Genomic DNA, 27,860 nt, shown 5'->3' with positions numbered 1-27,860 from the left:
AAAACTTTTTGTCTAAAATAGCTTATAATGGAATTAGGGACAATTTTTAAATAGCCGAAATTTGTTTTTTTCGGAATATCTAGTAAGCCATGAACTTTTTGAAAACTCTGAAAAGCGCATATTTATGACCCCACAAAACTGCAATTCTTTCCCCATTTAACCGACTCTCTATCTCCAGTAGTTTCCGAGATACCCATAGAGAACATCGTAGGAAACTCACCCTGTATAATTAATTTTTATCGTTTTCTTTATAATTAACTATCGCATTTGAAACACCAAACTTTCTAGATATATCTTATTATTTTTTAAATAAATTTGCAAAATATAATTACATAACAAGACCACAAACAACAATTCTTGTTACGTTACATAATATGTAAATCAATATCACTTCTAATTAGAGATAATAAATGAAAAATTATATGTAGTTTTTGAGTTATTATTGAATTGCATTTATTCGCAATTAAATGTAAAATTTATGAAATCATTTTTAATTGCGAATGTAAAATTAAATAAAATTAATGTTCAATAATTACACAAAATTCGGAACTATAAGTATTATTCATATTAAAGCAGCGGAGATTTATTTCATTCATTAAGCTCGTTTAAAAAAAATAATACAATATTACATCTTATGAATAATAATAACTAATAACCATACCATTATAAGTACAATGAAATTTGATTGAACTGATGTTCAATGTCAATCATAGATACTTATCTATTATTAATAAACTAACGATTGTCATATTAGATTATAAAAAATTGGTCAAGTGCGAGTCGGACTCCGCACGAAGGGTTCCGTACCATTCATTATTAGACACTATATGTACCATACAATATTAGACACTATATTATTATAAACTTTTTTTTCGATTTAGCTGAAATTTTGAATACGCGTATAATTTAAAAAAAATGAAAAAACACATTACTAAAAATTGTATTAATCAATAATAAATATGTAAAAAGTAAAAATAAATATGTAAAAATATGTAAAAATTAAAAAAAAACGATTAAAAAAAAGTCGCCTTGATTAAGATTCGAACCTGCCTTAGTGTGAGAACACAATGCAAGCAGGTTTGCCGCTTACCGGTAGTCGGCGTCAATCTGGGTACCTATTCTTGACATCGTTCGCAACTTTGCGTGTACGCATCACGTGTATTGTTATAAACAAGGGTATCCCAGAAATAAGTACAAGTATTTTAAAGGGTGGTAGATCTCGATAAAAGAAACATATTTTCTCTTTATCGTTTTTCAAATAAGTCCAAAATAATGGAGTTATTTTACTTTGAAAATTTCCAAAAAAAAATTATTTTTTGCTAAAATTTTGAAAACCTTCTTCTTCCTGTGCCTTCTCCTCATCGGAGGTTGGCCACCATCAATTGGAATTCCTCCCTGTCTTGAGCCAAACGGATAATTGCACTGGCCTCTCCTATATTAAACCACTGGCGCCAATTCCGCAACCAGGAAAACCGTTTACGCCCGATGCCTCGTCGTCTTCAATCTTTCCCTCAACGATCAGCTGTAGGAAACTACATTTGTTATATCGAAAAATATGACCAAAATATGCTGCTTTCCGTCGTTTTATTGTAGTCAATAGTTTTTGGTCCTTACACATTCTTTCCAATACTTCGAGATTTGTTTGAGAACCACTGGATCTTTTCTGGATTTTCTTTCTTGTAAATTTAATCTACTACCTAGGTTGCCATATTATCAAGAAATTATTTTTTTTTAATAAAAACTAAAAAAAATTGCAAAAAAATTCCAAAAATATTTTCAAAAAATTCCGAATTTTCAAAAAAAAATTATTTAGAAAAAAACCTCATAGGCGTGTTTCTGGGGTTGAACTATACTACCTGTTAAGTTAAACTACTTGCACGTATTTCTGGGACACCCTGTATATGGGTACATAGTAGCGCCCGTAGCGCCGCGCCGCACAGTGCTTCTAGAGGACAAAAATCCAAAACTTCTCTTTTATTGTAAGCAATTTATTCAAACTAGGTTTATTTGACACAAATGATGAGTACTCTCATTGTACTAAATGATGATGTTCTTAGTCCCACGTTTATGAAAAAAAAATCTTATAAATAATAATAATGTTGGAGCTGTGTTCCATCTAAGCAAATAAAAGTTATAGTATGAAAACGGTGTAAGTATTAAATAAATTCCTGTGATAAAAAAGAATTGAAATAACATTAGAACATGATTCCTACAATATAAGCCTAATATAAGATAAAAATGTTTTTCTTTAATGAAAAAGAAACATTAATGTTATATTTAATTAAAAAAAAAATTAAGATGCTATAAATTTACTTTAGGACAACAAAATGCATAGATCGTAACTACTCTGATTCAGGAGAATCACTGCTGACAGAATCTTCTAAATTTATAGTATCTAAATCACAGGTAGATGAAGTATCCTCACATATAAGATATTTCTGTACATCATTTTCTAATATGTTACTTTTTCGCGTTGTTACTGTTCATTTTGTCGGTATGAGGGGTTCGGATGTTAATAGTTACCTCTTTAATAGACCATATGCATATATTATTTTTTCCTTTTCTTGGGTATGAGATTTTATAATAAACTGAAAGATGGACACTTTTTTTATTCGACGTTTCGCTCCAACATAGTGGACTTTTTCAGGCACAAGTGGTGTCTCATTTGACTGGAAGGTTCATCAATATCTAATAAGAACATATTTTTTGAAATACTAATAATTTTGAGTTCTTGTCCTTATGATCAAGCCAAGTATTAGCCAGATCGGCATTGCTTATCAATCTTACTCCATCTGAAAAGTATTATAAAATAAAGTTCGTCGCAAGCAGACGCAGGTGAACTATACAAAAATTAAAAGTGTATGAATATGGCAACAAAAATATTCAATAAATACGATATGTTTTGATATGTTTTTTTTAAATGCCTTTTTGAAGTTTGAAAACGTAAAATTTTTATACCCATTTAAGAATCATCTTAAAAAATAAATAAAAACTAAACAATCACGAACTTGTTTAGAAATAAATTTAAAGTACATACCTTATTTAACAATATCCATAGTGGCTTTCAATTAAGTACGTACCCGTTTAACTCCATAATATACAGAACTACTATGAATGTTATTCTTTTCACTGATGAGATAATGATCGCAAAATTTATTTTTAGTCAAAATATTTGCTAACAAAAACGCTGCATATGAAAAATAATATACAGGATGGTTGAACAGTGCTATAAGTATAAAATTATATATTCAGATATTAGTAAATTTTAACTTATTTTTTGATTTTTGTTCATGGGACGAAGCACTGTGCGCCGCCTCGCGCTTATAACCTTGAAAAATTAAAGCGTGTTATCAAATCAACTAGTTCACAATGAAAGCAGGTAGGCGCCGTCAACCAGCGTTCATCGGCGTTCTCGCTTTTACCGGAACGAAAATTTATTTATTTCTGCTTTTGCACGCGCCGACGGCGCACAGAGGGGTATTAAGAACTAAAAGTTGGCCAAATTTATGTTTTATGATTTTTGTGCTTTTTTGCTAGTAATATTAATTATTAGAGGAGAGGGTGCTACTATGGAACCCCATTTTGTTTTTCCTACATAATATTTTTTCCTCTACTCTGAAACTCTTTCCACCGATCAAATAGGGCCATTCTGTGCAAAACCAAGCAATTGGACGAGGATGCTAGAACAAGAAAGTAATTTGTATATTATAGACGATATTTGAGCGAGGATGGGTGTTATAGGGTAAAGACTATTTCGTTTAAGAATCTATTTAAATCATGATTTAAATCATGCCAACCCTGGTTTTTAACATAGCCATGGCACTCTTAGATTGAATTTTAAAATACGATTTTTTATTACGCGAGAATGTCAAAGGTTGACATATGATATGACATTCTATTCAGAATGTCATTTTCTATCGAATAAAACAAAAAAAAATACCGAGGGCGCCATTTAAAATTAATTTCCGGTGAAACAGGAAATTACCGAAAACAATTGAATACGTCAATTAATCCTAATTTATGTCATATACTAACATACCAAATCTCATAACACAGGTATGGTGGGCTACTAAGATCGGCAAAAAAAAATTTTTAATTTCACTCAAAATTAGTTATTTGGGTCATAAATGACCTAAATACAAAATATTTTCATGGTGTCTGTCTGTCCGTCTGTAACACGATAACTCAAAAACCGCTAAACCGATTTTAACCAAATTTGGCACAAAAATACTGTGGCACCCGAGAATCTTGCCATTAGTTTTTGGTGGGGTGGGGGGTTGGTAAGGGGGTATGGGAGGTGGTTAAAAATTTTAAAAAATCGTAACTCCAAAATTACAGTAGCTAGCGAAACGCGGTTTTCAATTTAAGATTAGGTATAATATTTGCAACAAAATTACTAATAACATCAAAATCAGTCAAAGTCGCAGTTTTTGAGATAAAAAAAATTGGAAAAATTCCTTTACTTTGAAACTAAAAGAACTGCCTACCAACTTTTTATTAACATATTTTAGTATAGGCGGCTATACGTGCCTCCCGGCGCCAATTTTTTGATATTGATTTAAAATTTTAGCTCTCATACTGGCACAACCTTTTTGAACTGGCACGAACCGCCACTCTGACAATGAGTGATTACAATATGTATGTATTACCATTTCATCTATCGCGTTCTTCTTTCTCATTCTACTCGTATCTCACTCAATTACTTTCTTCGTAAAATATGTCATTAAAACTCGAGATAATAAAGAGGAATTAGTCATAACATCTTTATTAATTTTATCAAAATGCAAGAATTTAATACTAGATGAGGAATGAATTGTTTAGGTATTCGTAATATTAAAACAAAACAAAACAAATTAAAAGTAGAGAAAAACTTAATGGAAATACCAAATGCTAAATTAATAGCCAAATTAAAATTCGTTTAAAAATTAAATGCCTCGTAAATTAAAAGTCTGTTATTTAGTTATGACAAAGAAAAAAATAATTGGAGTTCATTATTTAGACTGAACAACTTAAATATGAATGCAAAACCCTACTTATCTGGACTTTTTTCTCAGGAATTAAATCTGATTAAAGACTCAGTCATAAACTTGATTTATGAATTCTCCCTAAATTATAAGATACAAAGTATTTTTTAAGAATATTAATCGTACACACGTACTAATAATTAAAATACAATCACCGACACGAAAAACAGTCACCTTAAAAATTTTATGTATTTTAAAGTATATTGTGTTCTAGTAGACCGATGTCGATGATCTTTTAAGCAATTTGTAGCTAAATTATTTGACTTATTGATATCTCTTTCTAAATTAAAAACGAAAGTTCCCATCTGTCATTTATACGAGGGAAAACCAAATATTGATATTTTGATGAAAGTTTGAAACACCCTGTGGAATTATGTTAAGACAGCAAGAAATTTAAAAATCATTCTATCATCTAGGTACATCCTTTTTTGATAGTTTGTTTTTTAGTTCATCTCAATAGCTTTATTATTGTTGGAGATATTCTCTTTTGATGAAGACACTAACATTTTTTTAAAACCACGTCTTTGCTTTGGTTAGTCAACAGACCTAGTAAGTAGTGGTCATAGTATTCGTCGGTTTATTACCTTTTTACAGTCCATTCACTTAGATGTACGTTCCTTATATGCAATTCATTATAAATTTGAAAAGCTGGAAAAGGGCGGTTTCTTAGCGATAAACTTACAATGAAACGATCTTCTCGATTCGAAGTTCTCATATGAATGTTCGTGAACGTCTAGCATATGAGCTTGTCTCGAGGAAGCTACTGCACTGTACTTCGGGCACACCTAAATCTGTTAGCGACATAATTTTGATTTCTGTCATCCTGAAAAAGCAACTATAGCGAATACAACTTCTGGATTTAAAACCATCTCTGCTAGAGTAACTGCTCAACAGCCAACAGACAATAATATGATTTTTCAGTAACAGTCACATTATAGACCGAGAGCTGGCTACATGAAAAACCTTATCATCGTTACATGGCTAATTTTTTGTGTGAAGTATCTTTTTGTGTAGCCATTGTGAAATAGTCTACGTTTGACACTAAAAATATTATGAGGTACACGAGTTATAATTGCCAAATAGCTTTTATTTATTATTAGGGAACGTGTAAAATTGTTGACAGACATTTTTCTCAACAAGAGGCATAGAATTTTGACAAAAGAAAATCATCGCATATATGCATGTCGGTTGGTGGAATGTCACGTTTATTGTTAATTAATTTAAAAAGCCGTATGCAAAAGGGCAGACAAAAAAATCGTTATTGAAATAATAAAAAAATATATTTATAATATAATCGTATACTATATGATTTATCTGTACTTAAATGAATGAGGCGACCAGCGTTCCCTGAATAAAGCGCTAGAGTAATATCGCGCTTTTGATAACTGTCTGCAGCTGATTGAGCCACAATCTTTTTGTCTGCCCTTTTGCATACGGCTTTTAAAATAAATAAATATGACATTTCACCAATTGGCATGCAAATATGCCATAATTTTTTTTCATTCTTCAAATTTCATTTTTTAATAATTTTTAAAATTTCATGCCTCTTTCGCGTTGTCTGTCGGCATTTTAGCGACTAGAAAAATGTCTGCCAACAATTTTTCACGTTTCTTAATAATAAATAAAAGCTATTTTCGCAATTATAACTCATGTATGTTATATTTTTAGTGTCAAAATTTCACCCTTTCGATTGGTCACCCCCGCTTTAAGCCCCGGGATCGCGCTGGCAGATATGACTATTTCATAATGGCTACACAAAAGGATACTTCACACAAAAAATTAGCCATGTAACGATGATAAGGTTTTTTATGTAGCCAGCTCTTAGACTATTACATAAATCATAAACATACACTATCAGACAAAAGTAGAGAAACTTTTTAAAACTCATCGGATTTCAAAAACCTCCAATATTTAAAATAATGTTTGTTTTTTAAACATATTTCCTTTTAGCAATACCATCATTTTTCGCCACATTCCAAATTTATCTTAAAAAAATATTTGCACTGGTCGACGAATGACTGGAAAAAGGTCCTGTTTTCAGATGAAAGCAAATTCAATATATTTGGATCCGATGGCATATCGTAGATACAACGCCCAGAAGGGAAAAGATTTGATCCAAAGTATACCAAGGCAACTGTAAAGCATGGTGGTGGATCTTACATGATGTGGAGATGCTTCTCGGGCTATGGCATGGGACCACTGCATGTAATAGAAGGAACAATGGATCGATTTATGTATTTGGACATCTTAAAGAAAGTGATGATTCCGTTTGCTGATGATAATTTGCCTTCAGCAAGATAACGATCCAAAGCATACATAGAAAGTCTTACAAGAGTGGTTTTTGTCTGAACAAATTAGGATTATGGACTTTCCTGCCAAAAGTCCAGACCTTAACCCCATTGAAAACCTGTGGGAGGAAGTAGATCGCCGGGTAAGACGAAGTCTCACCATAAGAAAACTATTGGACTCCATGCCAAGGAGATGTCGTGAAGTTAAAGCTAATCACGGTTACTCTACGCATTATTAATTTTATTGGGTTAGCAAACAACTATGTACTTGTAATTTTTATATTAATTTTTAGTTTCTCTATTTTTGTCCCTATAGTTTTTTATTTAACTGAATAAAATCTTAAGTTTTCGTGAGACATGTGATTATTTCATTTAAATAAGAATATTTTAAGTATCTTTAATTTTAACAATGCATAAAATGGTCTCAGTCCCTGCGTTAACAAAAAAGATACAATTTTAAAAAGTTCCTCTACTTTTGTCCGATAGTGTATATACATAGGTCTGTTGGCTGGGACCAAAAGCAAAGGCATGGTTTTAATGTAAAAATGACGAAAAAATGTTACTGTATTCTTCAAAAGCGAATATCTCCCAAAAAAATAAAGCTATTGAGATGAACCAAAAAACAAACTATCGAGAAAATTGTGTGTTACCTCGTATAATTGACAGATGGGAACTTTCATTTGTAATTTAGAAAGAGATGCTAAAAAGTCAAATAATTTAGCTAGAAACTGCTTAAAAGTCATCGAAATCAGTCCACTTGAACGCAACATATAAAACTTTAAAATACATCAAAATTTTATGCCCGTTTTTCGTGCCGGTGAGTGTAGTTACCAAAATATCGAATTAACCAAATAATGAGTTTTCAAAAAATAACAATAAACAAAACATACTGGTACACTTCTAACCTAACGTAGACAAACCTCATAAATGCTCAACAATAAGAATGATGATTGTCATCACCTAGTTCATATGCAGATATTTATTATCAATTTACTGATAAAATATTTGTCAATATTTTAAACAAAAAAGCTTTGTATATGTATCAAATTGTATTAGTTGGGACTATAGTGCAATCAAAGTTTATCCAGCGAACATACAATCATCATTAAAAATTGATTGAAACAATAAGTGCCAATATCAATAGACTTTGCTATTTTAAACTGAAAAGACTATTATATCATAGAGCGCTATCTTCCGATGCTTTGTTTATCATCACCACCAGGAATCGCTTAGTGCTCATTTGGTTTGCTATTATTCTACGGGGCGTTCAACAATCACTGAAATAGTTGGTTATTCTGATTTTGCTCATTTAGTTGGTAATAAATTTAAGAAATTCGATTATCAGCTGATAGCGCTGTTGTCAAAACAAACCAAAAATAATGTATTATTACATTTTTGACGTTTGAAATTCGTTTTAAATAATATGTGACTAAACAAAAGGAGATAAAAGAAATGCGTGTGCACTATGTGCTCATATTTGAAGTAAAACTTCTTACCAACAGCTATAAAATTGAAGGATTTGAAGAATATATATTTTTTATGAATGCTTTTTATAAACTTCTAAAAAATTAGAGTTAATATACAACCGTACTATACTATTCTAACTTTATAACTTCTTAAAAACTTAACTTAAAAAACGATAATTCTATTACCCTGCCGGATAGCTGTGGCCATTAAACCAAAATACTAGTGTTGGGAAAATTCGAATTAAATAATACGACTAATTCGATAGTAAATTAAAACTAACTAATTCGAATTATCTTTTTCGATATAATCGAGATAAAAATTAGTAGTATTTTATATTATATCTGTGGTAACCGAATTACAAATGAACATAAAACATAACCTCTTATGGACGAATACGAATATTAGTAATTCTTAGTAGTAATTAGTATAGTACTATTAGTAGTATTCTTTCGTTCGGAACGAACTGAAAATTTTCACTTAAACTGATTTATAAAGGGAATCGACAAAGAAAGGAACGATCCGATATAGAAAAATCCAGAAATCATTGTTATTTCCTATACCACGTAGGAATAAACCAGTTTAAGTGAAAATTTTCATTTCGTTCAGAACGAAAGAATACTACTATTATTTGGTTCATTTCCACCTCACCCAAATTTCACTGAACACCTGCCGAACACTAAAATTAATTTTCTTCTTTTATCTAAATAATTATTGATTGCAACTGATAAAATAAAGAGAAATACGAACCGCACGTAAACAAGGACATACTTATATCGTTTTAGAAGAAGCTTTTATTTTAGATATGAGCTTTTCAATAGGAATTGAAACAATCATAAACTCGGCACTTTTAAATTTAAAACTTTAAATTATTGTTTAATTTATTAAACGGCTTCGGCACAGTTAATAGAATACATTGAATAAAGAATATTTTTTTATTTTTTATTCAGTGATAGAATATAGGTATGGCAATGGTTCAGAATTTGTTTAAAATAGCCCCTAGACGAGCACTAACTGAGACGAATTTATTTTTAGGTTAAATTTATAATACTACTAAATAATTCGAATTATTAATTCGATTGTGAAATATGAATTATTACTAATTATTCGATGGTGAAAATAATTCGATTATTCCCATCACTACAAAATACTACTACATCTATATCTCTGACTACTGCTAACTGCCACTAACCAACAATTTGTTGTTTAGTCTGTGGTCTGCTTTTGATCAAATGTTTTTTTCATTATCCATGTTACCGATTTATTTTTAAATTAATGTTAATCGTCGAGGCAAACTCATAGAATATTAGGCCAGTAAACGTAGCCGAGTATTACATGTAAAGGTGGAAAAAATTAGTAACCAACCAATCCCAACGGGAATATGTAGATAATGATCTCCTATTTAATCCGTCAAAAGTCCCATTCGGTCCCAGTGGTTGTTTAAAAAAAACAATTTGAAAAAAACCGCCGCCATCTTGGATTTTTTTTTCCAAATATCTACGTTTGCATAACTTTTTTCGAAAAAACTAAAGATATGTTTTTTATAAAAAATTAAATTTAGAATATCTTACCTTCAATTATTTTTTTTCTGGGACCGAATGGCACTTTTGAGGTTAAATAGGAGATCATTATCTACACATTCCCATTGAGATCGGTTGGTTACTAATTTCTTCCACCTGAACCTCCAGATTGACTGGCCTATATGTATTTCTTTTGCATAGTCAAAATTGTCAATCTAAATTTTACAAAACCAAATTGCCACTTTAAATCGCTGTCTTTTTTAGACAGATGTCATTTGTCTTGTCATTATTCAATTTATTATTCGAATTCTCAGAATGTCGCTAATAAAAAATCATCTTAAAATAAAATTTTAATCAATCACAATTGTTTATCTCCATCATTTACCGAATTAATAATACAGAAATTGCAGCTCAGTTAAAAACAATTCATTATTTATAGTGATTTACAGTAATTTTATTAAATCATACGAATATTCTCGTTGATTATTGGTTTGAAATAAAAAATTGACAGTGTCCCCCAATGAAAATGCGAGTTATTAACTCTAAATTCTAATTCTGAGCTGGCAAATGAGCTAGATGCTTTACCTAGACCGTTATTCAGAAGCTACAAATCTATCGATAAAAATATGCATGAAATCAAGGTTGGTACAGTTTCAAGTTTATTAGTGATTTTCTTAGCTGCGTATGGTACAGATCGTTACCCAGTGTTGCCACAAGCTTATTTTTCATCAAGCTAGAATATCACGAGATAACGGGGTTAAATTGCTTTACAAAGGGTTAAATCTACCCCGAATGGAGTAACTGTGGAAACACTGCCGTTACCACTTTTCCTGACGCTAGCTCCTACTTAAAAAAAAAATATTAATCAATTAGAGTTATGTATATACAGGGTGGTCCGAACTGTATTCCGGAAACTTCAACATATTCTATAGATAAAAATAAGTAAAAAAGTTCGTATAAATATATGTCCTAAAATGCTTAGTTTCGAAAATACAGGGTGTAGAAATTTAATTTTTATTTCGATTTTTTCCAAATAATTTCTGAAGTAACGTCAATATTTAGATGACAATTGGTGTATGGAAGTTTTTTGACATGATAAATTGATTTTGATGTCAATACGACTCCTACTTGAAGAGGGCGCAACCAGCATAATTTTTAACTGGTTTGAAGAGTAATAACTCTTCGCCCGTACCTGTATAAAACTACTGAGTAAAAAATATACATTTACAACGTTTTTTACGTAAAAAGGTCTCTTGGTAAAAATCGCTATGAGTAATAGTTCTCGAGATATTTTGAATCGAAATTATCAATACCTGTCATCATTGAAATTAATAATTATTAATCAAATTAAACATGTTGACTAAATAGTTATTAGACTGAAATCATAAATTTGATATGTTCTTGTGCCAAAAGGTAAAGAGAATCTGTTTTATCATTATTTTTTCCAAGAAAAATTTATGATTCATTTAAAAAAATAAAAGTTCCCAAATTTATAATTTCAGTTAAATAACTACCTACTCTCAACATGTTAATTTTTTGTCAATAATGACATGTATTGACTATTTCTATTCTAAATATCTTGAGAACGGTTGCTCGTAGCAATTTTGACCAAGACACATTTTTTACGTAAAAAATCACGGAAATGTATATTTTTTCACTCAGTAGTTTTATACAGCTACAATCGAAAAGTTATTACTTTTCAAAACAGTTAAAATACATGTAGATGGCGCCCCCTCTACAAATAGGAGTCATATTGACATCAAAATCAAATTTCTCATATCAAAAAACTCACAGACTAACAGACACAATTTTCATCCAAATATTGACGTTACCTCAGAAATTACTTCAAAAAAATCGAAATAAAAATGAAACTTCTACACCCTGTATCTTAGAAACTAAGCATTTTAGGACATACATTTATACGAACTTTTTTACTTATTTTTATTTGCAGAATGTGCTGCCGAAGTTTCCGGAATACAGTTCGGACCACCCTGTATATTATAAAAAAGTTGTCAACAATAAAATTATTTTTAGACTTTTTGACGTAACTACTAATATGCATATCAGATAAAAATGTAGTAATAATGCGAAAGCTTATTGGCACATTTACAAAACGTCTATATTATGTACTTAATGTAAAATACTATTTTAAATCCATCATAAAATAAATTAATCTCTAAAATTATTATTACCGATATCAGCTCAAGGTTCGCTGCATAAACTTTACAAATCTAGCTTAAAGAGATAATCTAATGCAAAAAAAAACTAAATCAAAATAGGGTAAACAGGTCATAAAAAAATTGTGCCTAATTTTTAACACTAATTTACTTCTGTCATTTGACAATTATTAGAATGTGAGAACAAAACCAAAAACTTAAAAGCAGGTGCGTACCTGCTGCGTGGCCATGAAAATGGACATGTTGCAGGGGACTTCAGTTCGCTATATAACAAAATTATCATCAAATTCGAATCACATGGGCCGAGAAGAAAAAAAACTGATTAATTTTTGATAAAGAAAAATTACATTGAGACATTTCAGTTATATAGCTTCACAAAGCAATTAATAGGTCTATTATCGGATCTCAATGTGATCTTACCTTATGTGATTACAGTTAGAGAAAACTTACCTTATCTCCACTGGAGTAAAAAAAGTATTTAAGTTTAACTATATTACAATGTTCTAATTTCCGCATAATCTGTAGTTCTCGGTTCTGAAACAAAAGAAAAATATATTACACAATTTGAAACAGTAATATTTCTTTAATTAGTTATTTAGCACCACTGTTTCCAAATATGTTAAAATATTTGACCGTCAAAATACTAACAAATAGGAAATGTATTTTCCAATTAACAAAGAATCATTCGTCATAAATATCACCCTAGTGTCGGATGCAAAAACCACTAAATTTAAATCAACTAAGTCTAGAACACTTGTAGTCCAGTAAATAAGGACACGAAAAGACCCAAGTCTTGGCGTAATACGTAGACCTTGACTTTTTAGGGGGGAAAATTTAACACAGAGCTTTGGCCGAAAAAATGGACCCAAATGGCCGAAAAATTAGTTTTTTTTTATTTTGAATTTTCGAATGCAAAATGATTTATCGATACTGTATGGTACCAGGTTGCAATAGTACAACATTTTCCACTCATTTAAAATTAGCCTATCGAAGAGAAACAGCAAAAAATCTGGCTCTAGAAAATAGGACGCAAGTTCTTCAAACAACCATATCTATCTTTGTGAAGATCATTTAATGCAAGTATCTGTTTAAATTTGAAAAGCATAGTTAAATTACAAATTTATTTTTTGGTTAGTTGAGAAATACAAATATAAAACAGTAGGAGCATAAGGAATAAGTGTTGAACTAACCTCACTTTTATTTTTACGGAGTTTATAAATAGTACTTTTTTCTAGTTGGAGCAAAATATGGCAAATTATATGGAATAGAAAATGATGTGTGTTCAAAAACGAATGAAAAAGGTGTAGTTCCACATAAATTTTGGCTTGTCACCAAGATAGAAAACAGACTTATCCCCAACCTGCTCGAATGGGTGCTATAAAGGGGGCAAGTCAAAGTGATATTGAAGATGTTTCGTGCGAAGCCAGTACTTCAAAATCTGATTTACCCATAAAACAAGAAGTCCTAGAAGAAATCCTTTATAGGATAGGCATCATAGAAGCAATATTAGAAGTCTAAGAATCCATATCGAAAGAGTTATACGGCGTTTAAGAGTTTGAAGTGTTAAAACATTACGCTTACTTACAATTAGACTATAACTGAAACGTCTAGTTTCAAAACCGGCCATCTCCTTGGGTTAGTTTCAAATTCGGCCATATCCACTATTTAATTTATTTTTTCTTTATTAAAACACAAAACCAGGTGTTTATTTGTTGAAACAATTTGTTAAATTCACCTAACAAACTATTTTAACAAACTTAACTACTGATGGGCCCACTAGATTTCCCACAACAGTTTTTCCTCTCTCCTGCGAAATTTGCTTGGAAGGAGATGGCCGCTTTTGAAACTAGATGATTCAACTATTGCCTGTGGTTTAATGAATACAAAACGACCCTTATAAAGTTGCGAAAAAAGAGCTTTTTTAATTACATTAATAATAAATGTTTATATTTTGTCAAGATACACACACCGAAAAAGTCTAGGAATATTACAATTTTATCCCGCCATCGTCAGTAATTTTATTATTTGCATTTCTGATATAATAAAATTAAAATAAACAAATAGTTTACAGGACGTATTGGAAATAAAAATGCGAAATTTACCGAATTTTTCAAATTTACCTTGATTTTTATTGAACTCAAAAAAATACACACATTTTTTTTTATTCTAAACTGTGAATTAAAAAAAAAGATAAAACCATTTTTACTCAATAAAGGGTATGGCCTCCTCTACTGTTCATGACATCGTCTCTTCATGCTCCTGATAAGGTTGTCGATCTTTTCTTGAGGTACAGCCTGCCACGCTGCATTCACGGCCCGAACCAGATCCCTACGAGTTTCACGAGGCATACCCATTCTAAAAATTCTTCTTTGGACCGCGTCCCATACGTGCTCGATGGGGTTGAGGTCAGAAGATTGTGCCGGCAAGGGTAAGATGTTTAATTGATGAGCATTGATAAACTCACTTACCACTCTGGCTGTATGAGGCCGTGCATTGTCATGCATGAGAATGAAGTTTCTCCCAAAATCATTGGCATATGGTAACACGACAGGCTCAATAATTAAATCACGATATGTGATTCCTGTTAGAAACCTTTCAAGAAAAACGAGATCGGTTTTTCGGCCTAACTGGACTCCGCCCCAGACAATAACTGTTCCACCTTGATAAGGGTGCACTTCCTGAACATGATCCAGCCGAATAAGATTTCCCGGTTCTCTCCATAATAAATACCCTTAAAATACCCTAAGCCTTCTCGAATCCGGATGAATTCCAAAGCGTGACTCATCCGTGAAGAGAACATTGGCCCATTGTTCATTCGACCACTGAACATGATCTTGAGCCCACAAATATCGTACCTCTCGATTTCCTCTCTTTAAGGGTTGAGCTCTCCAGGGGCGTCTGCTTCTTAAGTTGACCTCTCTTAATCTATTGCGAACAGTGTCAGGACTAACGGTTACATTATGTGTTTCCTGGAGAATTAAACTAAGCTCTGGTGCTGTAAGAGTCGGTCGGTGTCGAGCATTTAATTGTAAAAAATGATCTTGCTGAGGGGTAGTAATGCGATGTCGCCCTGTGTGCCTTTCAGCAACATCACCACTTTCACGATAGCGTGCACTTAATCGCGATATTACACTTTGCGTTGTATTTAATGCTCTAGCTACGTCGATTTGGCGCATTCCAGCTTCGAGCATACCCATGGCCCTTAGCATTTCGTCTCTGTTAAGATGTCTACGCTCCATAATGTCGTTTAATACTAAACAGAGTTATTTGAATGAATTCTGGCCAGTTATCACAAAAACATAGCCAGTACAAGTTAAATTCGAACAATTGATGCTAGGTGCTTTTTATACATTTGACAAAAAATGCACAAACACTTCTGCAAATATCCCAAATTTAGAAATAACTAGTGTGACTATTTCGTTTCAATCGAAGTAGAAAGAATCGGCCTACAAATATGTGGTTGTTTATTCAAAACATTTATTTTTAACTTTAATAAAATGATATCCCTAGATTTTTCCGGTGTGTGTATTTACATAGTGTATACCTAGTGTTACCATTTTATTTTGTCCCACTTTTTACTGGCTAGAACTTTTTTAAATAAATAATATGGTTTTAGTCAAGTTTTATTATGTATTAATCAAATTTTATATATGTAAATCAAACAATATGACCAACTGCATGGCTAACTTAAAGCAATAAACATATTAACATTTGTGTATTATTACTAATAATAATTATGAACAACGTAAAATATATAGACTTTGGTAAAATGTCAGTAAAATGATTTAGCGAATAAGCCCGTGGTTACATTGGACCCGGGTCCGTGCGTTTTTTTTAAACGTGCGAGCTCTGACCAAATTTACTCGCACGACTGTTTTATTTTAGTGGTTACATTAGATGCGCGTTCATGGTGTTGAATGGCACAGTCAAACTCAGTGAATCGAAAGAAAACGTATTTATTTATAGCTTCTAATTGGTTTAACAATAAACAATAAGTTCTTCAGACTGTGTTCAGACTACGACTTCTCGCTTTCTTTTTATAATGTTCTTTTTACATCCACAGATTACTAACTACTAATCTGGTTATGCAACCAGTAATTCTTAGTATTGTCATCAACACATGGTGTCCTGTGTGTCGAGTTTGTCAAAACGGACGCCACTACTTTGATGCTGTCTTTGAACCGGTCAAATTTTTTGAATATTTTAGAATGTTTCAAGCACCATTAATATATCTAAAATAAAAATAAACCTGGTATTCAAAAATATTCAAATTTTTAGGGAATGTATTGGGCCCAGAGACATAAAAAATCGAACGCTCGGACGTGCACGTATTAAAAAAACAAACCAGTTTGTTTTCATCCGACCAACGGAAATTGACGTACGTGCACGGACGCGCAAACTCCGATGCAATGTAACCGGCTGCGTAGATACCATTTGTTTGTTTTTTGCTGCGTGCACGTCCGAGCACGTACGGCCAAAAAAACACGCATCCAATGTAACCACGGGCTAAAGTCTGCTGTCTACTCAGGTGCTCGGAAAAAACTGGACTATTCAGGTTATTTTTTTATTTCAACCTTTCTTTCGTGATTTTGAGTTTTACTTAGTTGCACGAGTGAGTTTTGATAAGTGGTTCTTTGGTTTTTTTGTTGCTGAAATTTCCGAATACTTCAGAGAACACCACCATACGATAAATTAAGCGACAAAGAAGATAAATTAAAAGAGCTAGAAGAAGACTAAACCTGAGATAGGACCATGATATTAGGAAATTAGCAGAGATAACATGGGTCCACACAGCCAACAACCGACAAAAATGGGCTCAATTACAAAGAGAGTATCTAAATATGCGAGGGAGACAAAAAAACTATTTTATTTAATTTAACTATTTTTTTCATTTTTTAACTATTTTATTTTATTTTACTATTTTAAAAATAACTATTTTATTTTGTAGATTTTCTTGCAGTGCAGTGGCGAAATACCCATAAAGGATTTTTTTGGAGATGTGAGGGAGGCTACACCATAGTTGGAAATGGTTGAAGAAGCTGATGATGACTAAAAAGCCACTGCCAAGCAGGTTTCTGTTTGGATTCAACGCATTGGTGTTAACAAAAAATAACTTTTTTATTTTGTATATTTCTTTTCCAGTGGTGAAAATATCTAGACTTTTTTCAAGAAGTGAATCTGCCACAAACGTATAGAAATTATTCAAACTCTCAATATTTCGTCAAAACTTGGAGAATTGAACGAAAAAATACGTTCTAACACTTCAGTTTTATTTGTATTCATTATTCAAAATAAAAGTAGAACTAGCTTTCGTTTTCCCTGTCTTTTCACACGTTCATTATTTATTCAGCAACACTGCTTCAGTGAGACTGACAGGTTAGAAACCGCCTCTTCAGGAAGAACATCTTTATTTTCATTGTATCAGAACTAAACATTGAGAAGCACTCTCAAAAAAATACAAGAAGCTAAAAAATAGTTGGAAAAACTCTTTACAAATTTAGACCAGAAAAAAAAACAATTAATAATCGCCATAACGTAAATCTTGTCGCAAACCCCCTACTGGCAAATCTCGAGAGGTTTGCGTGACCTTACTTTGGGAAAGGCTGCTTTAGAAAAGATTTAGGTTACTTTTTATAACTATATTGAATTTATTTTAGTACAAGAGTCCTTCGTTTTATGCGGTGTTTACGTTCCTTGCTCCCTGAAAATACCGCGTATATCGAAACCGCGTATAAACAAAAGTGTAAAAACAAACTTTTTAATATATAAAATATACAGGGGACCTCAAATAGGTGCTAATATTTTTAGGGGTCGTATATTTCTATACCGGAAACAGACAACAGCCCAGCACGCCAAAACACGTGGTTGTCTGTTCTCGTCGTATGTTACAAGTTACAACTGAGGAATTCGGTGATATATGTTCTCGTATTGTGTGTGAGTTACATACATATAAACCTTCCCTATCTAATATGGATTATGAAATTAATGAAACCACGTAAAATAAGTCACCGGTGTCAAAAAAACAGGGACTCCTGTATACTCTTTAAAACGTACTGGAACAGCAAGCGATATGCTTACACAAGATTAACTGAATGACTTGATTTGCTCGTCAATAAAAGCATAAATTATAGACCAGTTACTCAAAGTTTAAAAATAGGTCGTAGTATGAAAAACTATGATTACATTACAACACTTGTACAATATTTAATGTTATATGTCACATTTCAGTCTAATTTCGGACTACTAAAATAAAACCGTAAACAAGATGATGCTATAAAAATCTAGTTACTGCAATTAAATTGAAATGTTATTTCAAAATTCAAACTTATTTGAAAATTGATTTCCTTCGCTGATTTTCCATTCGAAGCCCATTCAATATAAAGTTACCATCTTCTATTTCCTATCTTAATTTTAATTTCCCCTTAATTGGATTTAGGAGGAAAATTGCAAATTAACATTTTAACGAAATAAAAACCTATTTATTTTTACAATATTTCTTTATAAACTCTTTTAATAGTATATTACACACCGAGGAGGGAAGTGTTCCATTACTGTCGAGAGATTAACTAAATCTCGGGACAATAATGAAAACTTTCCTCCGAGGTTTGTATACTATTTTATTTACAACCACATCATTAATTAAAAAATAGGGACAGTATTTTATTTTGAAAAAAAAATAAATATGCGAAAATTTGTCGTTTTCTGTTTTGGCATTTCCATATCTATAGTTACCGGTACCAGTGGTTGTTATGGCGCAAACCTTCAACTGCAAAACAAACAACTAAGTGACAACTGAATTTTGAATTTTTCGTTCGCTTTTTCGAATTTATACTATAACATAGAAAGCCGGAATGTTGTCGGAAAGGTCTGATAATGAAGAGTACTTTAATATTGGTACTCCACCAGAACTTACAGAAGCTGCAAAAAGAGCAGAAGCCAGTTTACTTCCAGAGAAAAGTAGGGGGCGATATGAAATAGCATTGAAAGTATACAAAAAATGGTGTGCCGAAAGAAATGCTAAGAATATTGCTTCGGAGACAGTCTTGTAGCGTTTTTTAAACCACTACCACTGCGAACGGCAGCTTTTCATCGGAGAGCAATCGTGGATAAGGTATTTCACTAGAGAGAAAATTAATCAGTAATAATTAACAAAAGATATATAGATATTGGGCGCCAGGCATGTACAGAGAAAGAAAACACAGTTGTATAATACTTAAAACTAATGACTATATTTATTCATGACGTTCTTTGCTGATACATGACATTGCAGAGTCTAGTAAATATATGTATAGTGGTTATATGTCAAAGAAAGTGGTGGTAAGAGTTGTACTAAATATCAATGAAAAAAACTACGATAAAATACAGGACATGTAAAGTTTAAGAGAAAATATGAAATGTAGCATTACTTTAATTAATTTGATATATTCCATATGATGCTAAATCGAAGATGTTACAACCTGTAGATTCTAGAATCTATGTTTGATTATCCATCTATTAAAATAGTGCAATAATATCTATGAAAGTAATACCATTACAAGACGTAATGCAATGAAACCTAAGATCTAAATTATATTTTAAAGATTATATCGACAGGAATGTTCTTAACAATCTAACCACTGAACATAGTCTGTACGATATTACTTAAGATGTACGTTATTGTTTTAGACTGAAAATGTTTTAGATGTTAAATGTAAAACTAGAACTTAAATATACACTTAGCTGTTCTTTTATGTAACCTTGCTTCAAACAGTAGCAGCGTGAGGTGGTCTAGCATCTCTGTACTGTCTGTCGGCGATCCTGTTGGTCAAAACAACAAAAGGGGCCAGATTGAGGACACCATGAATCCTTACAGCCGTAGCTACTGACTAGGCTTAGAAATGGGAGTGAAGCAGCATGGGACTCAAGCTACATCCACGCTGTGGCACTTAGATGTAAGAAAAAATCGTTCTTACTGGGGACACTCGTCCACAGGACATCTGTACATAAGATAATGTCTGTACATAAGACACTACCCGTACCTTGGACACAGTCCGTACCTTGGACCCTAAAAATATGAAACTCTTGTTTAAAACCAAACAAGGTCTAATAAACAAAATAAACCTACCTCGAAATACTTCCGAGGGCTCAATAAATAATAAACAACCTGTCCTTTCTTCCATGTGACATTCTGGAGGACAAAAGAAAAGGGACGCCAACGTGCCAGCAAAATACAAATACAAGTTGGGACATCCGTAACTCTACCCTAAAAATATTCAATAATAATATCGAATCTATAAAAGGTAGTAACTCATCTTTACCTGTAGCCTCGAAATAGCAGTTGATTCAAATTATACAGCAAGACTTAAATAATCACCATTTCCAAAAGCTGGGATACAACCGAGCGTCAAAACAAAGTGAGGTTAAGCACGGAGAGAGTTGACGGAAGCGATGTTGACAGCGCCTCCTCAGAGCGATAACAGGGTTGTGTCGAACGATAACAGGGTTGGCGACTAGGGAACGTAAAAATTACGCGTCAAATAAACTATCCGGCCTGAACGAAGGGAATCCGGTGATGATAGGCCAGACATCATATATTATATATAAAAAAGACATGTAACGAACTAAAAACGTTACAGTCTTGATGGCATATTTTAGCGACATGGCAAGGCAGAAAAAGCCATCTACTCTTTGGGCTACGTACAGTATGATACGGACAATGCTAGAATTAAGGGAAAAGACTGAAATATCAAAATATCACAAACTCGTCGCTTTTTTAAAACGCCAGAATGTAGGTTTTAAGCCAAAGCAGTCTAGCATTTTTAACTTCAACAAATAAATGTATTAAAATCTTCAATTATTATTGTTAATCTACTTGTTTATTTTTGTTGAAGTATTTAATAAAGATATTACAAGAATATTTTGCTTAATTAAATGAAGCGAGAAATAAGAAAAACCGAGTGAGGGAAATGGATGAGGGGTGAGGGAAATGGAGATGACACTTTCAACTTAACTTCGATATTTCAAATGCAACACTCTGTATTTTTTTAAATAAACCAAAGCAGATTTAAATGCTCTTTCAAACTATATTAGGGTTTCCTATACCTATCTAGCTCAGATTTTGAATAAAAAGCGATTTTTCAATAAAATTGCTATCAAGATGGCTGCTGTCGCCATGACAATTTTCTAGTGCAAGTTAGTAACTATTTTCAAAGTCGACATTAGTTTATGGACATTATTATTTATAATTTATAACAGTTTGCTTAGATTTACCTACAATAGTTTAATAAATAAGTATTCATTATTTTATCAAGAAAAATAAAGTAGTATCTGCTGGCGGAAAGAATGGATATGTTTCTAGTGATTTTATTTTGTGAGGAAAATTGCTTCTTGGCCTCAAGAACTTATGCCCAACGGTATCCAAAAATAGGAATCTTCTTGATAAGAGTTCCTTTGAAAAACGACTTGCCCTATTTCGCAGAGCTGGTAGTGTGGTTAGGTTAGGTGCCCTAACCTGTCGTTGGAAGTGAAAAAAATGAATTTGCCGTAATTGTCTCTTTTATGGAAAATCCATATATCTACAAGTCATCGTAAAATAAATTAAAGAACTGCTTCATCGTTTTTCTTGATAGAATAATAAATACATATTTAATAAATATTATTTATTAAACTATTGTAGGTAAATTAAATAAAAGTAAACTGGTACAAATTTAAATAAGTCCATAACTGATTTCGATTTTGAAAATAGCTACTAACTCTCAATAAAAAACCTACCATGACGACACTAGCCCTCTTGGTTGCCATTTTATTGAAAAATTGTTCTTTATTCAAAATCTGAGCTAGATAGGTATAGGAAACCCTAATATAGTTTGAAAGAGCATTTCAGCAACTCGTATTTGAAATAACGAAGTTTTTATGTAAAATAAATCCTTAAATTAAATCAGCAATTTTTGATACCCCTGTATAAATTTAAGGAAGCAATAACATTTCTTTACCTTTAAACTCAGCATAAGAATTGATTCTAAAAAGTAATGTACAGGGTGATAATAATCTATTCTATAGTAGCATGCAAATTTAAATATCTTTAAATATCTCAAAATCCAAACATTTTAAACATATTTAACCCTTATAATCAATGCCTCTTTTTGGGCCCACGAATCCAAAAATAATACCGGGTGTTCCATAAGAAAAAATATAACTTTGATATGGATCTTAGTTAGGAAATACCCTGTATATTTCAAAATAATTTTAAATTGTGCACATTGCCTTCCCATATATACCCATAAAATATTTTGTTTCTACATCTATCCGTTTTCGTATAATCAACCGAGGCGAATGAGGTGCGCCACCCTGTATATATTGCACGACATCATATTCTACTGATTATAATTAATTGTTGAAGAAGATGTGGCTGGCTTTCAAGATCATAACTGGCACATCATCCATGTCTGCAGATATGGATGGAACCCCGCCATAACTACTTGTTACGTTTTTTGTCGGTTCCGTGTGGATAGAAAGTCACAATTTATTTAAACACTAATTAACAAATTATTTAACACTTTTCACAATTTATTTAACTTTTCACAATTTATTTAACACTAATTAACAAAAACAATAACGATAAAAGACTTATAGAACTATTTACAAACGATTTATAACTAAGAATTTATTTTGAATTTTAGCGCGTCAACTGCACTGGTATATTTATAACTGCCCCCTGTAGGCCACCGCCGCCGGCTTTTATACCGACAGGTAAAGAACTCTAGAATTGTCCATAGATCGTTAGGTGCGTAGAGAAGGTTTTCGAATGTTCTCGTATGTACTAGTCCATTCCAGTGGGACTCGATTCTTCTCGAACGAATGAATCACTGCGGTGTCTATGCGATGTTAAGGTCATCCGAGGGCGGGCCATATTGTGAGGTTAGGTCGAGTCCACACCGGCCCGCAACATACTACTGTTTTGCTGTACGACAAAATCTCTGTTTTGTCTTAAGAAGCTAGTAATTTTGTAAAAGAAAAATGTAGTTATCATTACTTTTGTGAGCAGGAAAAAGGAAAACAAAAGAGAGATTCCCATTAATATACACTCAGATGTAAAAAACGAATTTTTTAGCAAGCTGTATATAATAATTATATCAACTTTAATTTGTAAACTCAGTTTCTTATAAACTTTAGTAAAAAATGTCTATACCTATGTGGCGGATTCATCTATCCAAAAATATCCTTATGGGTTTTTCGCCACTGCACTGCAAGAAAAATCTACAAAATAAAATAGTTATTTTTTGTAAACACTACTGCGTTAAACCTAAACGGACGCTGCTTGTCAGAAGTTGTACAAAATTACAGATCTTATAAATAACGGTAGTTACACAAAACTTTCAAAAGACCCAACACCAACTATTGAAAGAAAAATATACAGAACTTTATACAAATACAAACATATATTAACAGACTTACAACGAACATTATTAACACCCCATTACAGTAAACCACCTCATTTATACGGTTTACCGAAAATACACAAACAGGGTATACATTTTAGACCTATAGTCAGTAGTATAAATTCTCCATGCCATCCGTTAGCAAAATGTTTACTAGACATATTAAATCCGATTGCAAATAACACCGATTCATACATTAAAAACACACCACACTTTATAGAAAAAATTTCAAAAATTAATATAACACCTAACAGTTTAATGGTTACTTTTGACGTTGTTAGTCTTTTCACTAATGTGCCGGTAGATAAATCACTTAAAATAGTTAGGGACAGATTAGAACAAGATACACATTTAATAGATAGAACAAAATTAAACATAGATAGTATTTTGGAATTGTTCACTTTGTGTTAAAACTACTTATTTCCAATTAAATAATGAATTTTTTCAACAAGATTTCGGTATGGCAATGGGATCACCTCTCTCTCCTTTGTTAAGTAATATTTTTATGGAAGATTTTGAAAATAATACAATAAATCGTTTTTCAAAAAAGCCTGTAATATGGCTGCGTTATGTTGATGATATTTTTGCAATATGGCAACATAACGTTTCTGAAATAGACATTTTTTTGGAATATATAAATTCTCGCGAACCTACCATAAAATTTACTTTAGAAGTAGAGAGAGGTAATCGTTTGTGCCATTTTTTGATGTTTTAGTGTCAAAATTTCAAAATAAACTAATTTTAGATGTTTACAGAAAACCCACAAACACAGATAGATACTTAAATTTCACATCTAATCACAGTATAAGTGTAAAAAAGGTGTTATAAAAAGTTTATATGATAGGGCAAAAATAATATGTACAGACGACATTTCACTAAACAAAGATATAAACCACATAAAAAATACATTAATAAAAAACGACTATCCACCATATTTTATTGACAAAACATTAAACGAAATACAAACCCCAAATCATAGACACAAAGATAACAATACACAATATATATAACTTACAATTCCATACATACGAGGTGTTTCGGAAAAAAAAAGAAGAAGAGGAAAACAATATAACATACAAACATCTTTCAAAACACAAAATACACTTAGATCAATTTTATCACATACTAAACCAATGAATACAAAACAACAAACAAAAAATGTAATATACCAAATACCCTGTGAATGCGATAAATTTTACATTGGTGAAACATCTAGACCCTTAAATGTTAGAATTAAAGAACATAAAGATTATTTAAGAAAGGAGATTTTCACAAATCTAAGATTTGTCAGCATTCATGGGACACAGGGCACAGAATAAATTTTAATAACGCCAAAATTATAATGAAAGAAGTGATAGCCTCTAAAGAAAAATAAAAGAGGCTTTTTAATTCAATCTAATAAAAATAAATGTATTGCTCATGCATCTGTAGATGTTAGTAATGTATGGCAATCGCTTCTTTGATTTTAAAGAACATTGCATAAATAAACATAACATACGTGAAATTTAAAAATAATCAAACAGAAAGTTTGGGCTTTTTGGTTTTACCTTATTAAGTAATTATCAGGTAGTAATTGTTAATTTTGAAGTTTAACTTAATATAATGTCATTTTAACAGAACGTCAACGATTTCTTGTAGACGTATCTGTTTTAAAAAAGTAAAGTGTTCTCGAATAGTTCAATTTAAATATTTTAAATAGTTTTTTTCTTGATTCTTTATATTTTTTTGCTTCCGACGACGGAAAGAGAAAACTTTCCGAAACGTTAAGCATTTTTTTCTTTGTTAGGCAAATTTTTATTACTGTAAACACAACTTCTGACAAGCAGCGTCCGTTTAGGTTTAACGCCAGAAGTGTTTACAAAAAATATCTATTTTATTTTGTAGATTTTTCTTGCAGTGCAGTGGTGAAAAACCCATAAGGATTTTTTTGGATAGATAAACTTTAGTATTTGCCATATTATACAGGGTTAATCGAGAAGTTGTTTTTTTACCCTAACTTTAAAACACCCTGTGCAATAATTTCGTGTGTAAATTTTCCTGAAATATAATTTTAGGGTCAGAACCATGTCTCCTGAGCATTTTGTTTTTTGGATCATGTCATTACATGCCTTGGTTAATTTTTAAGAGCGAAATGAACTTGCCACCAACAATTTGCAATTATTTCATTATAATTTATTTTTGAAGTTTTTTTTTCAATATGACAAGGCAACTTTGGTGATTATGGTGAACTATATACTACTATGAACTGCCATCATGTTCGACGTTTGGGAAATGTTTGGCAGGAGGATCAGAGGTCGCGAAGCGGTTACCAACTTCATTAAATGAACTTCGCTTGGTCCTGGAAGAAGAATGGAAAAACATATCGCAATATGATATAGCCTCAATGATAGTATGAACAAACGTATACAGGCAGTTACAGCAGCCTGGAATGGAAACGGAAGGTATAGTGAGAATCAACCTTTAAAATTGATATAATTATATACAGCTCGCTAAAAAATTCATAAAAATAGGGCTAAAAATAACAAAAATATAACACTTTAAATTTGACTAAAAATTTCTCCGTTGCGTTTATTTTGCATCTGAGTGTATTTCCAATTCAGTTTCAAGTTTCGTCAAGTTTTATCAATTTTTTCTAACATCTTTTTCAAATTATTACATAAAATTAAAGACGCTTTCAAAGGAAAAGCAGCATAAAATCATTAAAAAAACACATTCACGCTGGAAAATTAATTTTAATTATTTTTCGCTCCGCAAAATTTTCCGCTTTGACATAAAGTGGAAAATATTTAAAAAGGCGGTTAAATTTAGGTATAAAAATTAGGTATATACAAAAAGTATTTATAATTTAACGTAGATTTCATACCTGAAAAATGACGTATAGCTATTAAATTAACCAAATGGGCCTCTAATTCCCGAATAACCAGGAATAATCACATATCTTCCATGTATTTGAGACAAATTACCTTTACTAATTAATGTTCATGTTCTACAAAGTTTTCAGATTTATATATCCTCAAGGACTATACCGGGTGTTTCTCAAAAGTGGCTCACCTCTATAACTTTTTTATTTTTTCAGATAAATAAACGAGATTTGGTACATTAGTATATTACGACATAAATCAGGATTGATAGAGGGTATTCCTGTTTCACCGGAAATGACTACAATTTTTGATTTCTAAATGGAACCTAGGTATTTTTTACTTTATTCGATAAACACAATAGATCTGTAAGGTCGCGGTGACTAACTCTCCTCCTAAACATTCTACTTTATTCGATAGAAAATGGCACAACAGAATGACATGTAGAATGTAGAATGTTTAGGAGGGGAGTTAGTCACCGCGACCTTAAAGATCTATTGTGTGTTCCCCTTTCTTGAGTTATAACGAGTTGTTACGTTTTTCTCGTCGGTTCCGTGTGGATAGAAAGTCACAATTTATTTAAACACAATTTATTTAACACTAATTAACAAAAACAATAACAATTAAAATACTTAAAGAACTATTTATAACTTATTTACAATTTATCTAATTATTTAACAGAAATTTATTTTGAATTAGCGCGGCGATTGTAACTGTCCGCGTCGCTCGGTTATTTATCTCTATCCCTTCAGGTTTCGGGCATCGGCTTATATATGAGAGAAACAGACAATCCAGACATATCTCGAAAATTCTTAGCGGCGTTCTTGGAACGTCGGTGGGCGTATAAGTCATAGCCGAGTGGCCAAGCCTAAGGCCGAGTTCACACGGTACGGGTCCGCAACACTGCCCCCTTCTTAGGTACATGCTCGTCCCGAGATGTACACGGTGAATGAAGGTATTTGCAAAGCTGGCCCCTGGTGCATTGAGAAGTCTGGTAGAAAAAGCAGTCTACAGTTTTCTCGCCCGATCTCAGCTTTGGGTTATAGCAGCAAACGAGGATCTCGATTCCCGTAAATCTAAACAAGACTTCAATCATGTTCCGGATTGTACGC

At 32.0% G+C, this 27,860-nt stretch overlaps 1 protein-coding gene across 4 annotated transcripts in view; it reads right to left on the bottom strand.

Annotated features, from left to right (window-relative positions):
* The window catches only part of LOC115874918 (protein kinase shaggy-like), a 119,727-nt gene that overhangs the window by 51,147 nt on the left and 40,720 nt on the right, over nt 1–27,860 (bottom strand). For all 4 annotated transcript variants that reach the window (XM_030890219.1, XM_030890218.1, XM_030890216.1 and 1 more), the window contains exon 3: nt 12,924–13,007. In XM_030890219.1, the coding sequence (XP_030746079.1) occupies nt 12,924–13,007 (84 nt within the window). The remainder of the gene's footprint in view (nt 1–12,923; nt 13,008–27,860) is intronic.

Source organism: Sitophilus oryzae, unplaced genomic scaffold, assembly GCF_002938485.1.
Source record: "Sitophilus oryzae breed Bouriz unplaced genomic scaffold, Soryzae_2.0 scaffold_1307_pilon_pilon, whole genome shotgun sequence".
Lineage (NCBI taxonomy): Eukaryota > Metazoa > Arthropoda > Insecta > Coleoptera > Curculionidae > Sitophilus > Sitophilus oryzae.
Note: the sequence above shows the minus strand (reverse complement) of the source record. Positions and strands in the feature narration are given on the sequence as shown.